Consider the following 19,046-nt stretch of genomic DNA (forward strand, 5'->3'; position numbering starts at 1 on the left):
GCACTAGCAAAGTGTTAAAGTTGAGTTGTGCCAGATGAGAAACTCTGCATAACTGTATTTGTACTTACGTATCCTATCTTCATTGTCTTATGAGTAACCAACAATGAAAGCAGACTTATTATTAAACTCACTGTGTGTTTGAACAGGAAAAATGTTATCAGTATTGGCCTGACCAGGGGTGCTGGACTTATGGAAATATCCGTGTGTCCGTGGAAGATTGCATAGTTCTGGTAGACTACACCATCCGCAAGTTCTGTGTTCAGTCAGTAAGTACGGGCAGTGCTTCCAATGGGAATTCGTTTTCATTATGAAAGCAAATTGTTATGATATCAAGTATTTGCTTAAAAGAAACTCATGGAATTTGAGTGCCCAGAGCAGCTGTGGCTGCCCCATTCCTGGCAGTGTTGTTTGGGTTGGGAGGGTTTCCATAGTTTGGGTTGAAGGGACCTTAAAGCTCATCCGGTCCCAACCCCTGCCACAGGCAGGGACCCCTTCCACTGGAGCAGCTTGCTCCAAGCCCCTGTGTCCAACCTGGACTTGAATGATCTATGGTAATTTTACTCTGTGTTTGTATTTTACATACGCTGTAAACTTCCTTGAGTCAGGCTCTAAATGTTGCAGGAATTAGTTCACAAATAACCACAGCAGTTTATATATAAACCTTTGCATGAAAAATGAAGTGTCAAACTTGAGCTCTGTGTGTTTCCTGCAGCTTCATGATGGTTGTAAAGCTCCGAGGCTTGTTACACAGCTTCACTTCACCAGCTGGCCTGATTTCGGGGTGCCTTTCACTCCTATTGGGATGCTGAAATTCCTGAAGAAGGTCAAAACGTTGAATCCTGCCCATGCTGGACCCATTGTGGTTCACTGCAGGTATGTATGTGCTCCTCAAGCCATTCTCTTAGCTTGGCCCGGGGTTACATGTGTAATATCAAGGCTAAATTGTAATCTGTTCATAGGCTATGGAGTGTGTGTATGTATATATGTATATGTATTTGCTTACATATTTATATATATAAAAGGCACTATAGAATCATAGAATCACAGAATAGTTAGGGTTGGAAAGGACCTTAAGATCATCCAGTTCCAACCCCCTGCCATGGGCACGGACACCTCACTCTAAACTATGGCACCCAAGGCCTTGTCCAACCTGGCCTTGAACACCACCAGGGATGGAACATTCACAACCTCCTTGGGCAACCCATTCCAGTGCCTCACCACCCTAACAGCAAAGAACTTCCTCCTTATATCCAATCTAAACTTCCCCTGTTTCAGTTTTAACCCATTACCCCTTGTCCTGTCACTACAGTCCCTAATGAAGAGTCCCTCCCCAGCATCCCTATAGGCCCCCTTCAGATACTGGAAGGCTGCTCTGAGGTCTCCACGCAGCTTTCTCTTCTCCGGGCTGAAAAGCCCCAGCTTTCTCAGCCTATCTTCATACAGGAGGTGCTCCAGTCCCCTGATCATCCTCATGGCCTCCTCTGGACTTGTTCCAACAGTTCCATGTCCTTTTTATGTTGAGGACACCAGAACTGCACACAATGCTCCAAGTGAGGTCTCATGAAAGCAGAATAAAGGGGCAGGATCACCTCCTTCGACCTGCTGGTCACGCTCCTTTTGATGCAGCCCAGGATACGGTTGCTTTCTGGGCTGCAAGCACAATAATACAATATTATATATATATTATGTAATATACTGAGCTTTTTGAGAGCCCAGGGTAAAAACCATTCCAGGAGATCTTTGCTGTCACTTTAACACTCAGTCAGAAGTTGCTGTTCCATTGTTTGTTTCTTTTTTATCCATGAGTGATATCCAGTGTTTGGTCTAAATGTGCTCCTTTGTCAGAAAAACAAGACTCGTAATGCAACTCCATGACCTTTGCCACTAAATGCTCCTCTGGGAATTCATCCCCCACTTCTCCCACAGTACAATTGCAGTTTGCTATGTAAATCATCCATTAAATGCCTAGAAAGTTCGGAATAAAGACTTGCATTTAAGAGGCTTCAATGCTGCAATTTTAAGAATGCCCTACATAGCAATGCAGAGCATATTCCCACTCGTTCGGTCACACACACATGAACATCCTGCTGTGAAAGCCTTGTGCTAACCTGTTTGAATTCTTGTGGTAAAGAGACCACAAACTGAAACTCCAGATCAGTTTTAAGAGACTGATTGCAATCTCTATAGCAACTGGAAGCTCACAGCTGAGCAAGAAGTGTCTTTTCAGGAACAGTTACCATACAATAAAAAGAAGCTTCATCTTTCTGGGTCCTGTTTTAAGGGAATGGTTGTGGATTCCTGTATTTTGTCTCTTTTCCTCTTGCTTGTATCAGACACTTAGACATTCACTCCAAGAGTTGTTGAAGTGTGTGCTACTGAAAAAGAGCATGTTTGTCCTGACCAAGCCAGCTTTTGTGGTTCTCCATTGCCATCCAGATCTCATCTTCTCTCCCAGGTGTCATGTGTAAGAGGCTTAAAGAAAAGCATTCAATGGGAAAAGGAGATTTTAGTAGTCTCACATAGTCTTTCTTTTGAGAAAGCCACAATGTTTTTATACCCTTTTACCAGGATGTTCTGTGGAGACTCTTATTGGGCTTGAGCTTTATTTTGCACCGCAGGAAATTCTGTACTTAGCTTAATTAGCAGAATTAGAGACAGAATAAAGGGAAATATAAAATAAACTCAGTAAAAATCTACAGAGATTTAGATATAATGAAATACAATTGTCCAATGGGTCAGAGCAGCACCGATCTGTGTCAGTGCTGGGCACTGGTGCAGTGCTTCAGCCTGTGTGAGGAATAAAGGACCAGAGAGGTGACACTTCATTTCCGTCATGGCTCAGGATGTGACACTGTTGAATTGTTGAGAAGAGGAAAGGGAAACTCATCGAGAGTGAGTAACCATCCACTTTTAGTGAGCCTTTATACAAACATTGCCCAGAAACTGCTCAAGCGGAGTGTTTTGGAAGTTAATAAAACACTAAGTTAGCGTTTGGAAGAAGCAAAGAACAGATAGAATGAGGGAAAACCCAGGATTTGCTGCCTGGTTTTTCCCAGAAGTTTTCAGGAATACAGTTTTTGAGTGAGCAGAGAGCTCTGCTGAGGAATAGCTGAGTAATGGAATACCCCAGCATAGGCTAAGGATGGATGAAAGGGGCCTTGCAAGGCAAATGTCAAGGTTGGCAAAATCACCAGCTTCACCAGGAACATACAAGGATTGAATTAAGCACTGCTCAGAAGTCAGGTAACCTTGGGGCAGAGGTACGGGGATGGAACAAGGATATGTGAAAAGGCATTGTGTACTTAAAGGGAATAGACATGAGGAAGCTGAGTGTGGGGTTCAGTGTGTAAAAGCTCACAGCAAAGGGCAAGTGTGAGCTGGCAGTGGGTGCCCCATGCTGAGAGGTGGCTTCCAGGACACATCAGGAAGAGGCAAGTCTCTGTAAACTGTGAGTCATGACACTAGGACTTGAGGTGAACTCATCCATGGTGACAGAGGTCAAACGTGAATGAAAGGAAGTGAGAGGGCAGGGAGCTTTGGCCACCATGGGGTGGGAGCTGCCGTGGCCCATGGTCCATGGCCACAGAGGGGCTGGGGAGAAGGTGTCTGCATTGGGATGGCTGGGCAAGGAGAGTGGGGAGCCTGCCAAACCTGTCATTAAACACAAAGGCATTTGGAGGCAGAGTGTTGTAGCAGGGTTGTTGACTGTGAAGAAGTCGTGTGAAGTCTTGGTGGAGGTCCATGGTACTCATTGGGTCTGCTCCTCTCCATCTGGAACAGGAGGACCTGGGGGCATAGGTTTTGCATGGTGTTTGCTGTTAAATGATGTGTGTCCATATGAACCAAGTTGTATTATGCATGCAATAATTTTTTACTGGTGTTAGTTGAAACTTAACATTGATGTTTGTCTTTGAGCACGTTGGGGTGGGGGAGAGATTTCTGTCGCGTTTCAGAAGGTGTTTGTGGACATCGCGTCTGTTCCTATACAAAGTGAGCTAACAGGAGGTTAAAGGAGAGTTATTAATGCCTAGCACAGGATGCCATGCCCTTTTCCTCTGAAAGGAAGAGCTGAAAGTGGCCGGACTGGTGTGATTTATAATGATTGTGCTCCCTCTCGTGGCTCTTGAAGGATATAAAAGAAAGGATTTGGGGATGATGAAGTGTAGAACTTGTAACAAGTAACTTGTAACTAGTAGCGTGAAAGAGCAACCAAGAAAACAGCTAAAAGTTAAGAAAAAAACGTTTAAAATGTCATCTTAGACTGAATTATTTTTGCTGGTCAAGCAGATTTTTTTCCAAAGTTTTTTTTTCTAATATGATTCTGATTTCATCCTTTCTGAGCTGTTAAGAGGTGACTTTTTACATGAAGAACTTAACCTATTTCTTGATATCATTATTAAAATAATGAAGTTTTATGTCTCACAGTGAGCATTTCCGTCCAGTATAAACAATGTAAGTTCTACCTGTGTCATTACTATAGCAATTCCTGCAGACTAGATAATTCCATAGAGGTTTATGGTTGTTTCTGTTCCTTTCCCAAGCGCTGGTGTGGGCCGCACGGGCACATTCATCGTTATCGATGCCATCATAGACATGATGCATGCGGAGCAGAAGGTCGATGTCTTTGAGTTTGTGTCAAGGATCCGTAACCAGCGGCCACAGATGGTTCAGACTGACGTAAGTGGGCTTTAATAAGTTGGAATCACAACTTTTCCTGCTCAAAGAAGAATATCTTCCTGTACTTCCACTCTGATATGCACCCCAGTATGTCCTGTTCTGTTGCACGCCTGGATAGCTGGGAAATGAACAGAGCCTAGTAGAAGGATGGGGCTGGGGAGGAAGATAAAGGCATGTTAGGGCTGTGAAGATCACCATGAGGCACATCATCTTCAGGTATCCGGGTTTCCCCACGCATGAGAGTGGAATTTTAGGGAATGTGAGCAATGTAACAAGAATATCTTAGCTTAAGGTATATTTTGGCAATTAGTGGATTGTAGACCAAAGGAAATAGATGAGAAAGTGCCAAAATTCACAGTTTCACTTCCTTGTTCTGCAATACGCTTACCTGCCTCTTTGTTCATTGCAGATGCAATACTCCTTCATTTATCAAGCCTTACTTGAATACTACCTCTACGGTGACACAGAGCTAGATGTGTCCTCCTTAGAAAAACATCTACAAACATCACAAAATGCAGCACCAAACCTCGTCAAGATAGGGCTAGAAGAAGAATTTAAAGTAAGTATGACACAGGATTAGTAAGTGTGGAAACATGTAAGCCCAGAAGATAGCTCAGAAGCAGTAGTGTAACCTGAAGAGAAAAGGTCCATCAAAGCAATGACTTGGTTTGTTTTGTGCTTGTAGTGAATGGGTGTGCGGAGCCAGTGAATGGGGCCTTGAATAACATCCTGTTCTGCAAATGCTCATTCAAAGCTGCATGTTTTAGGGCACTTTTCCGATAGTTTTCTGTTTGTTTATGAAAGAAAAATGGCATTATTCTTTGGGTCTGGTGCTAGGTGCCAGATCAGATAATGCTGGCAGAGGGAGCTGGATTACAGGCTCCTCTTTTGGATCTCAAGGGGAATGTTAACGCAGCGATGACTGACAGCAGAGAGAATTGCAAAGAATTTACACATCTTGGGCTGAATATCCATGTCTGTCAGGAAAGGGAAGGAAAATAAGCATTTCTGTGTAGTGGAGAAACCCCAAGCGTAGAGAGCAAGCACACTGGCTGTTTGTGATAGTGTTTTAAAATGGACTTTGTTGTCTGAGGAAGTAGTTAGAACTTTTCAAGGGCTCATGCTATGCTAAAATGTTTATTCTATAGATAGGTCTGAAGTGTTAAATGACACCTGGGTGGTAACTGGAGTTCTCACTTCCCTTTAAAGGATAAATCTAATTAGAAACTGAGATTGCAAAAAGGCAATGATGTAGAAATAAAGGTGAAAATAAGTCTGACATAGCAACAAGTTTCATTTCAAATGAAAACATCAAATGTTCTGCTTTCTCCAGCATTCCTAAGTTGGGTTTTGTTGTCGCTCTGCCAGCAAGGCTGCATCAAAGTGCAGAGAACAACCTTTAGTTCTGGTGTGTATTCTGAAAAGGACTTAAGATGATCCAGGATCACTGAACTACACCCAAAAAGAGTGGAGCTGTGTTGTCACCACTGTGACAGTCTCTGACATAAAGTGTATTGGACACAGTATTGCAGAGTCGCTGAAAAGTGTTTTCTCAGAGGGTAGGGGATTCTTTTAATAGCATGTTGCTGGTACTAGAGATTTACTGGAATAGAGATAGGCTTCTGAAAGCCACACTTGGGTGGGCCAAAAGTGCCTTAACCCCCCCCCCCCAAAAGATCCAAACTGACCCAAAATGGTAAAACCCACTGTTATTTTACAGCCTTTAAACTTTATTGATAAGCCTTGGGAGGATGTTCACATTCTTAAATATCAGCATGAAAAACATGCATGACTACTACATGACTGTTTTTCTTAATTCATTTTTATACACGGGCCAGTGAAGTGGGGTCTGTGCCAAGTCAGCTGGCTTTGATGCTGTTGCACTCCTGTGCCTAATAAAGGCACTTAGGAACTCTCTTCAGTACCAGGTCCGGTGAGTGAGAACCAGGTTGAGTTCTCATCCTCATTTGTGTGTTTTATTGCAGAAGTTAACAAACGTTCGGATAATGAAAGAAAACATGAGAACTGGCAACCTTCCAGCAAACATGAAGAAAGCCAGAGTCATCCAGATTATCCCATGTAAGAGATGGACTTCTTATACATAGTAATAACTGCTATAAATACTCAATGACCCTTAGGCTGTTGTAAGTGCACACTGTACCTCTGTGTCAACAACAACACAGCTCTATTGGGATAACTCCAAAGTAGAGGTCCTGCCTGGATTTGGAAATGGCAATCCTGCAAATAATCCCTGCATGTAGTCTCATGGAATCATAGAATTGATTTGGGTTGGAAGGGACCTTAAAGCCCATCCACTAAAGTGCTGTTTGTCATAGAATCATCGAAATCTCATCTCAGTCTCCCCTCGAGCAGGTTCAAGCCATTCCCCTTGGCCTGTCCCTACAGTCCCTTGTCCCAAGCCCCTCTCCAGCTTTCCTGCAGCCCCTTTAGGCACTGGAGCTGCTCTAAGGTCTCCCCTTCAGGAGCCTTCTCTTCTCCAGGCTGCCCCAGCCCAGCTCTCTCAGCCTGGCTCCAGAGCAGAGCTGCTCCAGCCCTCGCAGCATCTCCATGGCCTCCTCTGGACTCACTCCAACAGCTCCATGTCTTCATGTGAAAAAGTTTGAACTGCTTTGCCTGTAAAATTGAAACACTTTCAGACCCTTTTGTGCCTTGCAGAGTGGTGGGTTTGGGGTTTGCTTCATTTTTAGCTAGAATACACTTTTTGGGGGTGTTTCCATTTGCCATCCCCTTGTGTTTGTTGTTCTCTCTGCAGGTGTATCTGCTCTGAATTTGTAAAGAACATACTGATACAAACAGTGTCGTCTCCTTACAAAGTGTAATGGGCTCATTAAGTGTCTGCAGGCAATAAATGAATTGGTTTTTACTCTGTCAGTATAAAATGTGTTACCATCAGGTATTTAGATTGCATATAAGGAGGAAATTCTTTCCTGTTAGGGCGGTGAGGCACTGGAATGGGTTGTCCAGGGAGGTTGTGAATGCGCCGTCCCTGGCAGTGTTCAAGGCCAGGTTGGATGAGGCCTTGGGTAATATGGTTTAGAGCGAGGTGTCCCTGCCCATGGCAGGGGGGTTGGAGCTTGATGATCTTGAGGTCCTTTCCAACCCTAACTATTCTATGATTCTATGATTTTTCAGCAGCTTCACCTTCTAAACCAGGGTGTATCTCTGTGGTTCCATGCATAATCTGCAGCAGCACTGTAATGTCTGCACCTGAAACTGAAAGTTTCAGACCTCGCCGTATACTGCATGGATGGAAAAGGAACAGCAGCAAAACCAGTGCCTTCCTTCTGCTCCAGACTCCAAATCCTGGATAAGAGCTTTGAGAGAGATCACAGATGTTACTGGTTTTGTTCTTTCACAGATGTAAGCATGGAGTGATCTGTACCCAGTTACCAATAGTAAGACTGTTTTCTTTTCTTTCAGATGATTTCAATCGAGTGATTCTGTCCATGAAAAGAGGACAGGAGTACACGGACTACATCAATGCTTCCTTCATAGACGTATGTATCAAAAAACTCAGGTATTTAAACTGCAAGTCAGATATTTGCTGTTGCTGATAAGTCTTTTGAAAGAGACACAATCAGCTTATGAAGAACATGGCCTGTTTTGTTTGGGTTTGGCTTATGAGAGTTTCCATACATTTCTTATCTGGTGTTCTCATTTTCAGTTTAAACGGTTGTGTAATTTAAATGTTCTCTTAATGTATATATATTTATAAGTCTGTTATATATTGTATCTGCTATATAGTTAGGGTTAGCATCTCACTGTGAAATTGTTTGGTTACCTATCACTGCATCCTTTCAGCCATGGGTGTAAAAAGTCATAAAACACAACTCAGGATCATGAATGTAGGTCTTTTCTCCTTTATTTCTGGCAATAAGCAAGACTTGGGTGGGCTCAGTGTCACCAGATCTCTAGTAACCATCACGTTGTTGAGCAGCATGGCTGATGGGAAGCACCAGTTTAAGTACCGATTGTGTCTCTGAGCATTGTCCCCATCCCTCTCGCTCTCACATATCACGACATGAGCAGATCCTGGTCTTTCTCTGCAGGGCTATCGCCAGAAGGATTACTTCATTGCCACCCAGGGGCCGCTTCCACACACAGTGGAGGATTTCTGGCGGATGGTGTGGGAATGGAAGTGCCACACCATCGTTATGCTCACAGAGGTGCAAGAGAGGGAGCAGGTACGTGTCCCGCAGCCCCCAGCTCCACAGCAAAGCACTTGCTGTGAGCACCTCTAAAATACGAGCACTAATATTAGAGCAACTTTTATAACCTACCAAATCTGCCTTGCCTAAGATGAGCCTCTGCTTCACTATTTGGTGTGGGCCAGTGTTGCTGCTTTTACTTGAATCGTCAGAAACCCCACCAAAATGACTGAAAAAGGACCCAGTTCACAGGAAAAGCATTAAATTTAGGAGGGGTCTGACATGGAATAGCCATGTGGGATTTGGAACAGCAGGACAAGGCTTTTGTAAGGACTTCCATCCCTGTTCTACCAGTACAAGCTCCAGTGGCTTATTCTGAACCCCTCCTAGGACATCATTCATCAATAGAGAGAGTCCTGTAGCACCTTTGTGTGCTGCAGTTTGAAGATCCAGGGTGTTTTAGTGCTGTGAAATGTGCTTAGTTGGGAGAGTTTTTAACAACAACGCACTGCTTTCAGGAGTTAATACTTTAATCTGTTTTAAAGCAGGATGTGGCATCTGACTCCCAAGCCTTTATCGTCATAATGGTTTATAATAGAGAAATATCTCATTACTGTATTCTTAGTTATTAGCCTTTTTACTATGCTGTTTAGAACACGTTTATTATGTATGTCAGCTCCTACATCAGAGATTCATGACAACGTGGCTAAGTGGAAAAAAATTAAAGGAACATTTACTTACAATTCTCTCTCGGTTTTGCAGGAAAAATGCTGCCAGTACTGGCCATCAGAGGGCTCCGTAACTCATGGAGAGATAACGGTAGAAATAAAGAATGACAGCCTGTTAGATGCAATAAGTGTAAGGGACTTCCTAGTTACATACAACCAGGTAATGTTTTTATGACATTAAGGGGTGTTTTTTTGCATTTGAGGCATTTAAAATTATGATCACATGAGTTAAATTAGGGGATTTCTATCTAAAGAGAAATGTGCTTCATCAACATCTTACACAGGGATGTGGGGTTTAGAATCATAGAATAGTTAGGGTTGGAAAGGACCTTAAGATCATCCAGTTCCAACCCCCCTGCCATAGGCAGGGACACCTCACACTAAACCATATCACCCAAGACTTCATCCAGCCTGGCCTTGAACACTGCCAGGGATGGAGCATTCACAACCTCCCTGGGCAGCCCATTCCAGTTTGGTTGTTTAGGGGGTTTTATGTCTTCTTGTTGCTGTTACTCTTGTATTTTCTTCCCTCTCCCACAATATAAAGGGAAATTTGATTCCAGATTTTAAAATCCTATGAAGCCTTTCACAGCACGTGGCCCTGCCTCTGCATGTCAGCTCTTCCTTTATGTTTCCCTGTTACAGGCATGATCCATTCAGACTGATTATTGACCTTTTCGGTACACATCTCCTCACTGCATTATTTCTGTAGGATCTGATTTGCATTGCTGGGGAACATGCTGAAAGCACCAAGCATCAGCAGAGACCCAGTGTTTGCAGCTGTGCTTGCAAGAGTTAGACTTATAGACTGGTTGGGGTTGGAAGGGACCTTAAAGCTCATCCAGCTCCAACCCCTGCCACGGGCAGGGACCCCTTCCACTGGAGCAGCTTGCTCCAAGCCCCTGTGTCCAGCCTGGCCTTGAGCACTGCCAGGGATGGGGCAGCCACAGCTTCTCTGGGCACCCTGTGCCAGCGCCTCAGCACCCTCCCAGGGAAGAGCTTCTGCCTAAGAGCTCAGCTCAGTCTCCCCTTGGGCAGGTTCAAGCCATTCCCCTTGGCCTGTCCCTACAGGCCCTTGTCCCAAGCCCCTCTCCAGGTTTCATGCAAATATTTAAGGTAAAAGTGTGTTTCCATTTTGAAGTGACAATAGGATAAACCTGGTGTTTTCCTTTTCACAGGGTAACCAGGAGAAGCAAAGCAGGCTCGTCCGGCAGTTCCATTTCCATGGGTGGCCAGAAATCGGGATTCCTGCAGAAGGAAAAGGGATGATCGACCTGATTGCGGCTGTCCAAAAGCAGCAGCAGCAAACAGGCAACCACCCCATCACTGTGCACTGCAGGTGAGGCACCTCTGGTTCCCCCTATTAGCTAAGGAACTGGCTTGCTTTTCCTCTTCTTTTTTCCTTTTCTTAGTGTTTTTATGACAGTTTTCCTCCGTGATGGAGTACACCACATCCATTAAAAGGCAATGAATAAAAGCTAAGAAAAAAATTAGGGAAAAAAAAGAAAACCTAGTATTCCATAAAGGGTTTTTGACTTTTGTTTTGCTAAATCAACAGATGATGATGATGGTGGACTTGATGGGCAGGAGTAAACAGACCTATTGTTACGTGGGGGTGTTGTAGTCGTGCACCTGAGCTTTGCTAAACACTGTGATGGGGGAAGTGGAGCTGTGGGTATGTTGTGGTGATGGGCAATGCACCCACCAGTGCAGTGCTGCAGTGTGCTGTCAGCATCAAATTGCTCCTGGTTTTTACAGACTGTCAGGAGAGTTAAGTATTGCCCTGCTCCGAGCTGAGGGTGAAATGTGCTCGGAGGCAGAGAGAAAATAATACTTACATAATAATGCTAAGAGGCAGCTTGTGTGTCACTTCATACACATCAGCTGCAAAACAGCCTTGTCCTGGGCCAGGTTTTCATGGTGGGATTTTTTGTGCCTCTTTTATCTTTTTTCCCTCCCCTTTTCCTTTTTTTTTTTTCCTTTTTATAATTTTTTCCTTTATTTTTTCCTTTTCTTCCTTTTCCCCCATCTTTCCTCCTTTCTTACTTTTTCCCTTTCTTTCCCTTTTTTCTTTTTTCCTTTTTTTTCTTTTTTTCCCTTTTTTCTTTTTTAATTTTGTCCTTATTTTTCCCTTTTTTTTTCTTTTTTCCTTTCCCCCCCTTCTTTCCTCCTTTCTTCCTTTTTTCCTTTTTTGTTCTTTTTTGTTGTTGTTTGTTTTGTTTTCTTTTCTTTTTCCTTTTTTGTTTTTCCTTTTTTCTTCTTTTTTTCCTTCTTCCCCTCCCTCCTCCCCCCCCCTTTTGTTTTCACCCCCTGGCTTTTTTGCTTCTTTTTACTCCTCCCTCCTTTTTGTCCCCTCTCCTTTTCCTCCCCCCCCTTCTTGGGCTTTCCCCCCTCCTTCCCCCCACTCCTTTATTTTTCCCATTCTTCTCCCTTTTCCTTTTTTTTTGAGGTCCACCTTGTGCTTCTGTTTTCTCAAGTGACACATTTCAGAGTGCGGAGTTTGTACTAAGTTTTATATTTGTATTTTTCTGCACTACATCTGCTGTTTGAGAACAGACAAAATAAGCAGCAGTAAGCACAGTGTTGTGCCTTGTCCCGACGCCCAGCTCATCCCTTGCTTTTAAAGCATTTAAAATGTCACAAATCAATAAAGCTGCTTCTGGTTTCTGTTCCATACGAAGTCAAGCTCTGAGTGCACAGGGACAGGGTCAGACAGGTTTCAAACCCCCAGAAGAAAGGTTCCTATGTTTGGTTTTGTGCTTCTCAGATGTGTTCTTTTGTATTTGCTAGAAATAAGGTGAAGCAATGACACATGGTTACAATTCACTTACTTACGGTTAAAGCATGTGAAAATTAAAGTTTAATGAATGTACTGTTAATCCTTATTCAGCAATGCAGTGAACCTTCCACTCCATCTTATCATTGACTGGTTAGACTAGACTAGACTAGACTAGACTAGACTAGTGAGGGTTGGAAAGGACCTTAAGATCATCCAGTTCCAACCCCCTGCCATGGGCAGGGACACCTCACACTAAACCATGGCACCCAAGGCTTTGTCCAACCTGGCCTTGAACACTGCCAGGGATGGAGCATTCACAACCTCCCTGAGCAACCCATTCCAGTGCCTCACCACCCTCACAGTAAAGTGCTTCTTCATTATATCCAATCTATACTTCCCCTATTTAAGTTTTAACCCGTTACCCCCTTGTCCTGTCACTACAGTCCCTAATGAAGAGTCCCATCCCCAGCATCCTTTCCCAGTCCCATCCCGGTTTTAGTATCTATTCCCTATCAAAGCTATCCCCTTTCAGTGTGGAGCCACTGTTTGGTTGATGTCAGATAGTCCCTAATTAGTGTCATCAGTAGAGAGAAAGAAATCTCTGTTTGGTTTAGTTTGTTTGGGGTTTGTTTTGTTGGGTGTTGTGGGTTTGTTTTGTTTTTTGTTTTTTTTTTTTTTTTTTTTTCTATTGAGTTAGGCATAATTAATCAAGTAATAAATACTGAAATATATTTTTGGTTCCACAGATGTAAGACAAAATATACTCATTGAACATACAGGACATACGGAACCAAAAGACACTAGTTACTTTAAGTGCACTAAGTTTCTTATAGTAGTCCAGATTGAGGCAGAACCAGTGGATTTTAGTTTCTTGTATGTATTACAGCTTTGTGTGTAGTCCTGCCTTAGTTTGTCCTTATATTAATATACCTTTTTAAGAAATGGGTTTGGTCATAAGAGTCACTAAAATCATCAAAGATGGATAGGCCATTTTCCATCAAATTGCTTTGGAATAATGATGATGATAGTAATAATGACAATAATAATGCTTTCATATCTGTCCACCCTGTAGAAGTATAAATTGCAACCTCACAGAAAGCTGTGGGTTTGGTTGCACAGGGCTTCTTTGCATTATAACCAAGTCTTGGAACTGAAACGCTGAAGGTTGTGTTCTTTCTCATCAGTAATAAAACCAAAAGCAGAGTGTGGGAACACTGAAATTCTCTGTTGAATGCAGATTTGAGTATGCAGCTTTGCCAGCTCAGGATTTGAGTCTCAGACCTTGGCTGAGGGTGGCTCAGCCAGCTCAGGATCATCCACCTTCATACAGAAGCTCTCCATAATGAGTCTTCATTGGTTCCAACTTGGCTCTGAGTTAATGGCCATTAATCCTATCTCCCTTTTGGCACAGGCAAAGTGACAAAAGAAGCACAAGAAATAAGTTGGGTAATAGGAGTATTTGGCTATTTCATATCACTATTACTTCTCATTTAACATTTTTATCCTGCTGTATGTCAAGCCACTGTGTTTATGTTGCAGTGCTGGCGCTGGAAGAACAGGTACATTCATAGCACTCAGCAATATTCTGGAACGGGTGAAGGCTGAAGGGCTCTTAGATGTATTTCAAGCTGTGAAGAGCTTAAGACTGCAAAGGCCACATATGGTGCAGACACTGGTATGATGTTTAACAATGTGGATCTTTGTCAAAGCATGTCTGTAAATATTCTTGTGGGAGGAGAACAAAGAGGGTTTTTTTGCAGGTGGAAATAAATTATGTATGAAGGCTGCGTATGTACAAGGTATTATCAGAAATCTGTATTTTTATAGATTTCTCTTTTATAGCATTTTGAAAAATGCAACTTGGCTAGAGATTCTGTGTCTTTTAGGAGACAGATTAAACCCAACTCTTTGAGCATTGCAGGTGACATAACATAGGAAATAAATGCCTTATAAGCTGTGTATCAGTTTTTCTTTCTTATCTTAAAACGTCTGGGCTCAAACTGGCTCGCAGTTGCTCCCTGAAAGGGAGAAATGTCTTTGGCTTCTTTAAAGTCATCTACAAGTAATATGGGAAGCTTGGTCCACACACTTTTAATTGAATAAACATTAGAAAGAGCAACAATCGGCCTGTATTTGACAAGAGTGAGGTACCACCACTACTGCTTAAGTTAGAATGGTCCAGTCCTCAGCTACTGGTCCAAGTCAGAACATGTTGCATTTAGCAGTAGGATTTGCATAAGTCTAATTTTCTCCATTGTGATAGTCCAATGTAACCAAAGCACATTTTAATATCTCTTTATTGTTTTTCAGGAACAGTATGAATTCTGCTACAGAGTGGTACAAGATTTCATCGACATCTTTTCTGATTATGCTAATTTCAAGTGAAAATCCCTGCCTTATTTTTTAAGTTCTCTGTATAAAGAGTTTTATATTCTGTTAATTTATTCCATGGCATTTTGTTTGTCCACTTTATTGTAAATAAGACCCTGTGTTGGCTCTAAAAGTTGCGTTTGCTGTATAAAGTTATTTCTTAAATATAAATATCTTCTAAAGCGAAGTATAATGTTCATACACAGTATATCACTATAAAATGGTAGAGAAATCTTTATTCTAGATAACAGTAAATTAATTTCTTTGCATTTTTCCCCTTATAAATATTTATCAGTGTTATCTCCCAACTCTGGAAACTTTACACAGGTGATTTATGTTTCATACTGAAAAAAAGGTGAATTGTGGTACATAGGTTTAAACTAAACATGTTTTGGCCGTAAATCTTTCTTCACTCTGAAAACTGATGTTTATCTGGGGACACATGCTGATAACTTGCTTGAGCTTGCTTGTTATTTATTTCACAGATAGTCTCATTGAAGGCAAGGAGACTGAGTGAAGTGCTGTTAATGATAAAGGTATCAGAATATGGCCCTCCATGTGTCATAACATACAGTCCACCTGAAAAATATAACTGTTTTCAAAGTCCTTTTTAAGAACCTCCAGGTTGGTGGCAGCTCTGAGTCTTGCCATCAGTAAGACATAATCAGTATAAATTCAGATTTGACTTTTTGATTTAATAGAGCTTTCAAAGTCCATTTCTTTTGTTCTTTCCTAAATAGTACACCAGCTTAAATCAATTTAGAAAGACAATAGTGTCAGTTTACCACTATTTGGAGAATATTTTGCATATCAGAAGAGTATATTTTGCAGCACCTAAGGCTGTCTACTTCAAGAAGCTTTATAGACATTGTCAGAAATTGATTTAAAGCTTCTTTTTATACATTTGCATATTTTCCCACATCTTTGAGCATAGGCCAAAAAGATGAACTCTTATTCTTTGATTCAGTTCAACAGAATAATTAATAGTATTTGCTAAAACTCTGAAAAACCATTTTACTAACAGTGTAATTCTGGCAAAATTGTGTTGTAGCAAAATGCTCCTCTGTGTTCTTCCCCTCCTATATATATTTTATCCAAAAAGGAGCATTTCCTTTATCTAAAAGGGGTATATGATTGTGTATATAGATATATTTTTAATGAAAATACTACTCATAATATAATTGGTGAAATAAAGTTTAAAAGTCTTTATCACAGCCCTGCACAGGATGTGGTTGGGGGTTAGAAACCCCCAAAATCACAGGGCATCCGAATGTTGAATAATGAAAAGGTATATCTTTTCCACTCTTTAAAAGGCATATATGAACTAATGAGCACAAAGTATGTGACTATGTACTTTAATTACATAACTAGTATGCAATAGCTCTGTCTTGTCCTGTTGATTGGGGTTTCTTTCAATGCAAACATAAAAGCCTTATTTAAAGTAAGCAACTTACACTGGTCATTTCACTGTTGTTCTTGCACTATTTTATCCCATGGCCATTCTTCATTTCCACTAACAAATAGCACTGTACTTCAGACCAATGAAAGGAATCAGGAACGTGTGCATCCCTCTCCTTGCATTTCATCCTGAATGGAAAAAGTGCAGTTTTAGAAAGACCTAAGCCCACTGTTCCGAACACTGCCATTTACTGCTTCTTGTCTTCCCAATGATGCACTTCTCTATTTATTTGTACAGTAAATTATGCACATAAACAGATTGTTTAAAGACTAAACCGTTGAGTTGCCATGAGAAGATACACTCAAGCCACAGAGTGTTGAGTAATGAATACGAATGCTGAGTAAGTTTACATTACTACTGCTTGCTGAAATTTTATCCAGTTTTAAACAGCCATTGAATAAATTCAATATGGAAACCAACCCAGTGGGGTTTTCAGTATGATCATTTGTAGCACAGGGAGACTCAGAGAGGTTAAATGATGATGGAAAATAACACAAAGAAATTTCCAGCAACTCCAGCATCTAAAGAGACCAACAGGAAACCTGGAGAGGGACATTTTGCAAGGGCCTGCGGGGACAGGCCAAGGAGAATGGCTTTAACCTGCAGAGGGGAAACTCAGATGAGCTCTTAGGCAGAAGCTCTTCCCTGTGAGGGTGCTGAGGCGCTGGCACAGGGTGCCCAGAGAAGCTGTGGCTGCCCCATCCCTGGCAGTGTTCAAGGCCAGGTTGGACACAGGGGCTTGGAGCAAGCTGCTCCAGTGGAAGGTGTCCCTGCCTATGGCAGGGGTTGGAACTGGATGAGCTTTACAGCCCCTTCCAACCCAAACCAGTCTAGGATTCTGTGCCTTCCAAGTAAGTGTATTTTATGGTCCCATTAAGTCCCAATGCCAGGGTCTTCCCATACATTTAGCCTACATGTGATAAACAATGTGTCTGTTTGGCATCTTTTGGGGTCCCCTAATTAAATCTTTGAGTAAGAGTTGCCTCATGAAGCAAACTTCCTCAGCATGACAGCACTATGGCGTGATGTTTTCTGGGAGCTATGGCCCCTGGAGAGCATGAGGAGCTGCAGCAGAACCCCCGCTGCTCACCAGGTTTACTATCAGGGGTCATTCTGCAGGACCCAGGCAGCAATGTGTAGTTCTAGCAAGCAGTAGGATGGAGTTAGGCTGCAATGTCAAATACTACGTGGGTACTCAGATTTTAATTGCTAACTATATTAAGATATGTAGGAGGAAACAAAAATACCTATAATATATTTCAGAAGTCATAAATAGAGCTACGTTTTTTTATATCTATATATAATTTGAAAAGCTTGCTTTCCAGTTCCTGTGTTTAGCCAGTTGGCTGCTTGTTGCAGCAGGCAAGTAACTGGGAAGCTTTGTCTTGGTATAGATACAGATTAATTTTCTTTTAATTTGTCCTCTGTTGCATGGAATTACTTTCAAATGCCAAATAGCTGATTGGAAGCTGTACATTCTGATCGGTGTGTGGTTTGGTCACTGTGTGACTCGACTGTTTTCATGTGTTAAGATAGGTTCCAGTTCACCTAAGCATTTAAGCATTGGCTTTCCAAAGTCTCTATTCCACAAAACATTGAAGTACCCTTGGTTCTTTGTTCCTGAAGCAATCCCTTAAGTGCTTTGCTGAATTGGGCCTTAATGAAGAATGCATACTGTAATTACCAGTGTTTTTTAGGGTATTTTTATGTATCAGTTTTTTAAACTTTTCAAAGGAGCCTGACCACCCATGTTCAGTATTTTGAACTGTTTTTCATTTCTCGAGCGCCATTTTTAATGTAAAGTTATTGCAACTTTTTCTGTATAACCAAATTGTATTTAATTTGTCAAATCTTTATAATATATGTATGTATTATAGAGTTTCAGCTATTATTATTTTCTTTTATTACATTTATAATTTGATCTTGCTGTGTTTATAATGCCGGTGAATGTTGCTGAATTATTTGTATATGCAAATTGCAGGATCTAATACATTCTGATGCAAGAACAAAGCTTCCTTTTGATTCTCAAACTGTATCACTTTCTTTAAGTCTTTTCATTTCATTCCTGTACTGCGTGTTCATTAAAATTACCCTAAAAGAGTTGAAATCCATTATTGAGATAAGTACTTTTTCAGTACTTATCTGCAGCTGTTTGGAAGTAATATTGTGATTCACGTGTGCAGTGTTGTGTATGTAAGCTCAGCATAGTAATTGGATGCCAGCTCTTCCCAAACTGTACGAGTAAGTAGGAGCTGGCAATACAGAGCTTTGATATGACTAGGCCCATTGCAGCTTTCCCTTTAGGGTATAAATCTGACAATTCAGACCCTGCAATACCTCAACAACTGCTGTTCACTGTGAATAACACAGGGTGCTGAGGCGCTGGCACAGGGTGCCCAGAGAAGCTGTGGCTGCCCCATCCCTGTCAGTGTTCAAGGACAGGTTGGACACAGGGGCTTGGAGCAAGCTGCTCCAGTGGAAGGGGTCCCTGCCTGTGTCAGGGGGTTGGAACTGGATAAGGTCTCTTCCAACCCAAACCATTCCAGGAATCTGTTGGATTATTCTATGACTCTGAGATAAAAATAGTAGTTTAACTTCTGCTGTGTCCCCCATCATTAATTAAAAGCTCACTTTCGTTAACCATTTCTTCATTAATTTCAACAGGTTTTATATTGGACCTCATGCCAGAAATAATTGAGGTGGCCCACTGATGTAACAACAGTCAGGGTAGACTTACGTGAAGTGGGAGTAACTCTGATGAAAGATTAGAATCCTGACGTCGACTTGGTATCACTGTGATTTTAAAAGGTTGCAAGATATTTGTCAGGTCTGATTTAATGAAGCAGTATTTATGTGTTGAACCT

At 41.8% G+C, this 19,046-nt stretch overlaps 1 protein-coding gene across 3 annotated transcripts in view; it reads left to right on the forward strand.

Moving 5' to 3' along the window:
- The window catches only part of PTPRE (protein tyrosine phosphatase receptor type E), a 101,103-nt gene extending 82,886 nt beyond the window's left edge, over window positions 1-18,217 (forward strand). For all 3 annotated transcript variants that reach the window (XM_061346764.1, XM_061346765.1, XM_061346766.1), the window contains 11 exons: window positions 147-266; window positions 713-873; window positions 4,542-4,677; window positions 5,087-5,236; window positions 6,663-6,756; window positions 8,119-8,195; window positions 8,748-8,882; window positions 9,609-9,734; window positions 10,753-10,913; window positions 13,893-14,028; window positions 14,664-18,217. In XM_061346764.1, the coding sequence (XP_061202748.1) occupies window positions 147-266; window positions 713-873; window positions 4,542-4,677; window positions 5,087-5,236; window positions 6,663-6,756; window positions 8,119-8,195; window positions 8,748-8,882; window positions 9,609-9,734; window positions 10,753-10,913; window positions 13,893-14,028; window positions 14,664-14,738 (1,371 nt within the window). In that variant the 3' untranslated portion in view covers window positions 14,739-18,217. The remainder of the gene's footprint in view (window positions 1-146; window positions 267-712; window positions 874-4,541; window positions 4,678-5,086; window positions 5,237-6,662; window positions 6,757-8,118; window positions 8,196-8,747; window positions 8,883-9,608; window positions 9,735-10,752; window positions 10,914-13,892; window positions 14,029-14,663) is intronic.
- The last annotated feature ends 829 nt before the right edge of the window (window positions 18,218-19,046 follow it).

The sequence above is a fragment of the Neopsephotus bourkii genome, unplaced genomic scaffold, assembly GCF_033783945.1.
Source record: "Neopsephotus bourkii isolate Nb327-2 ecotype Australia unplaced genomic scaffold, CSIRO-AGI_Nbou_v1 NB_274, whole genome shotgun sequence".
NCBI lineage: Eukaryota > Metazoa > Chordata > Aves > Psittaciformes > Psittacidae > Neopsephotus > Neopsephotus bourkii.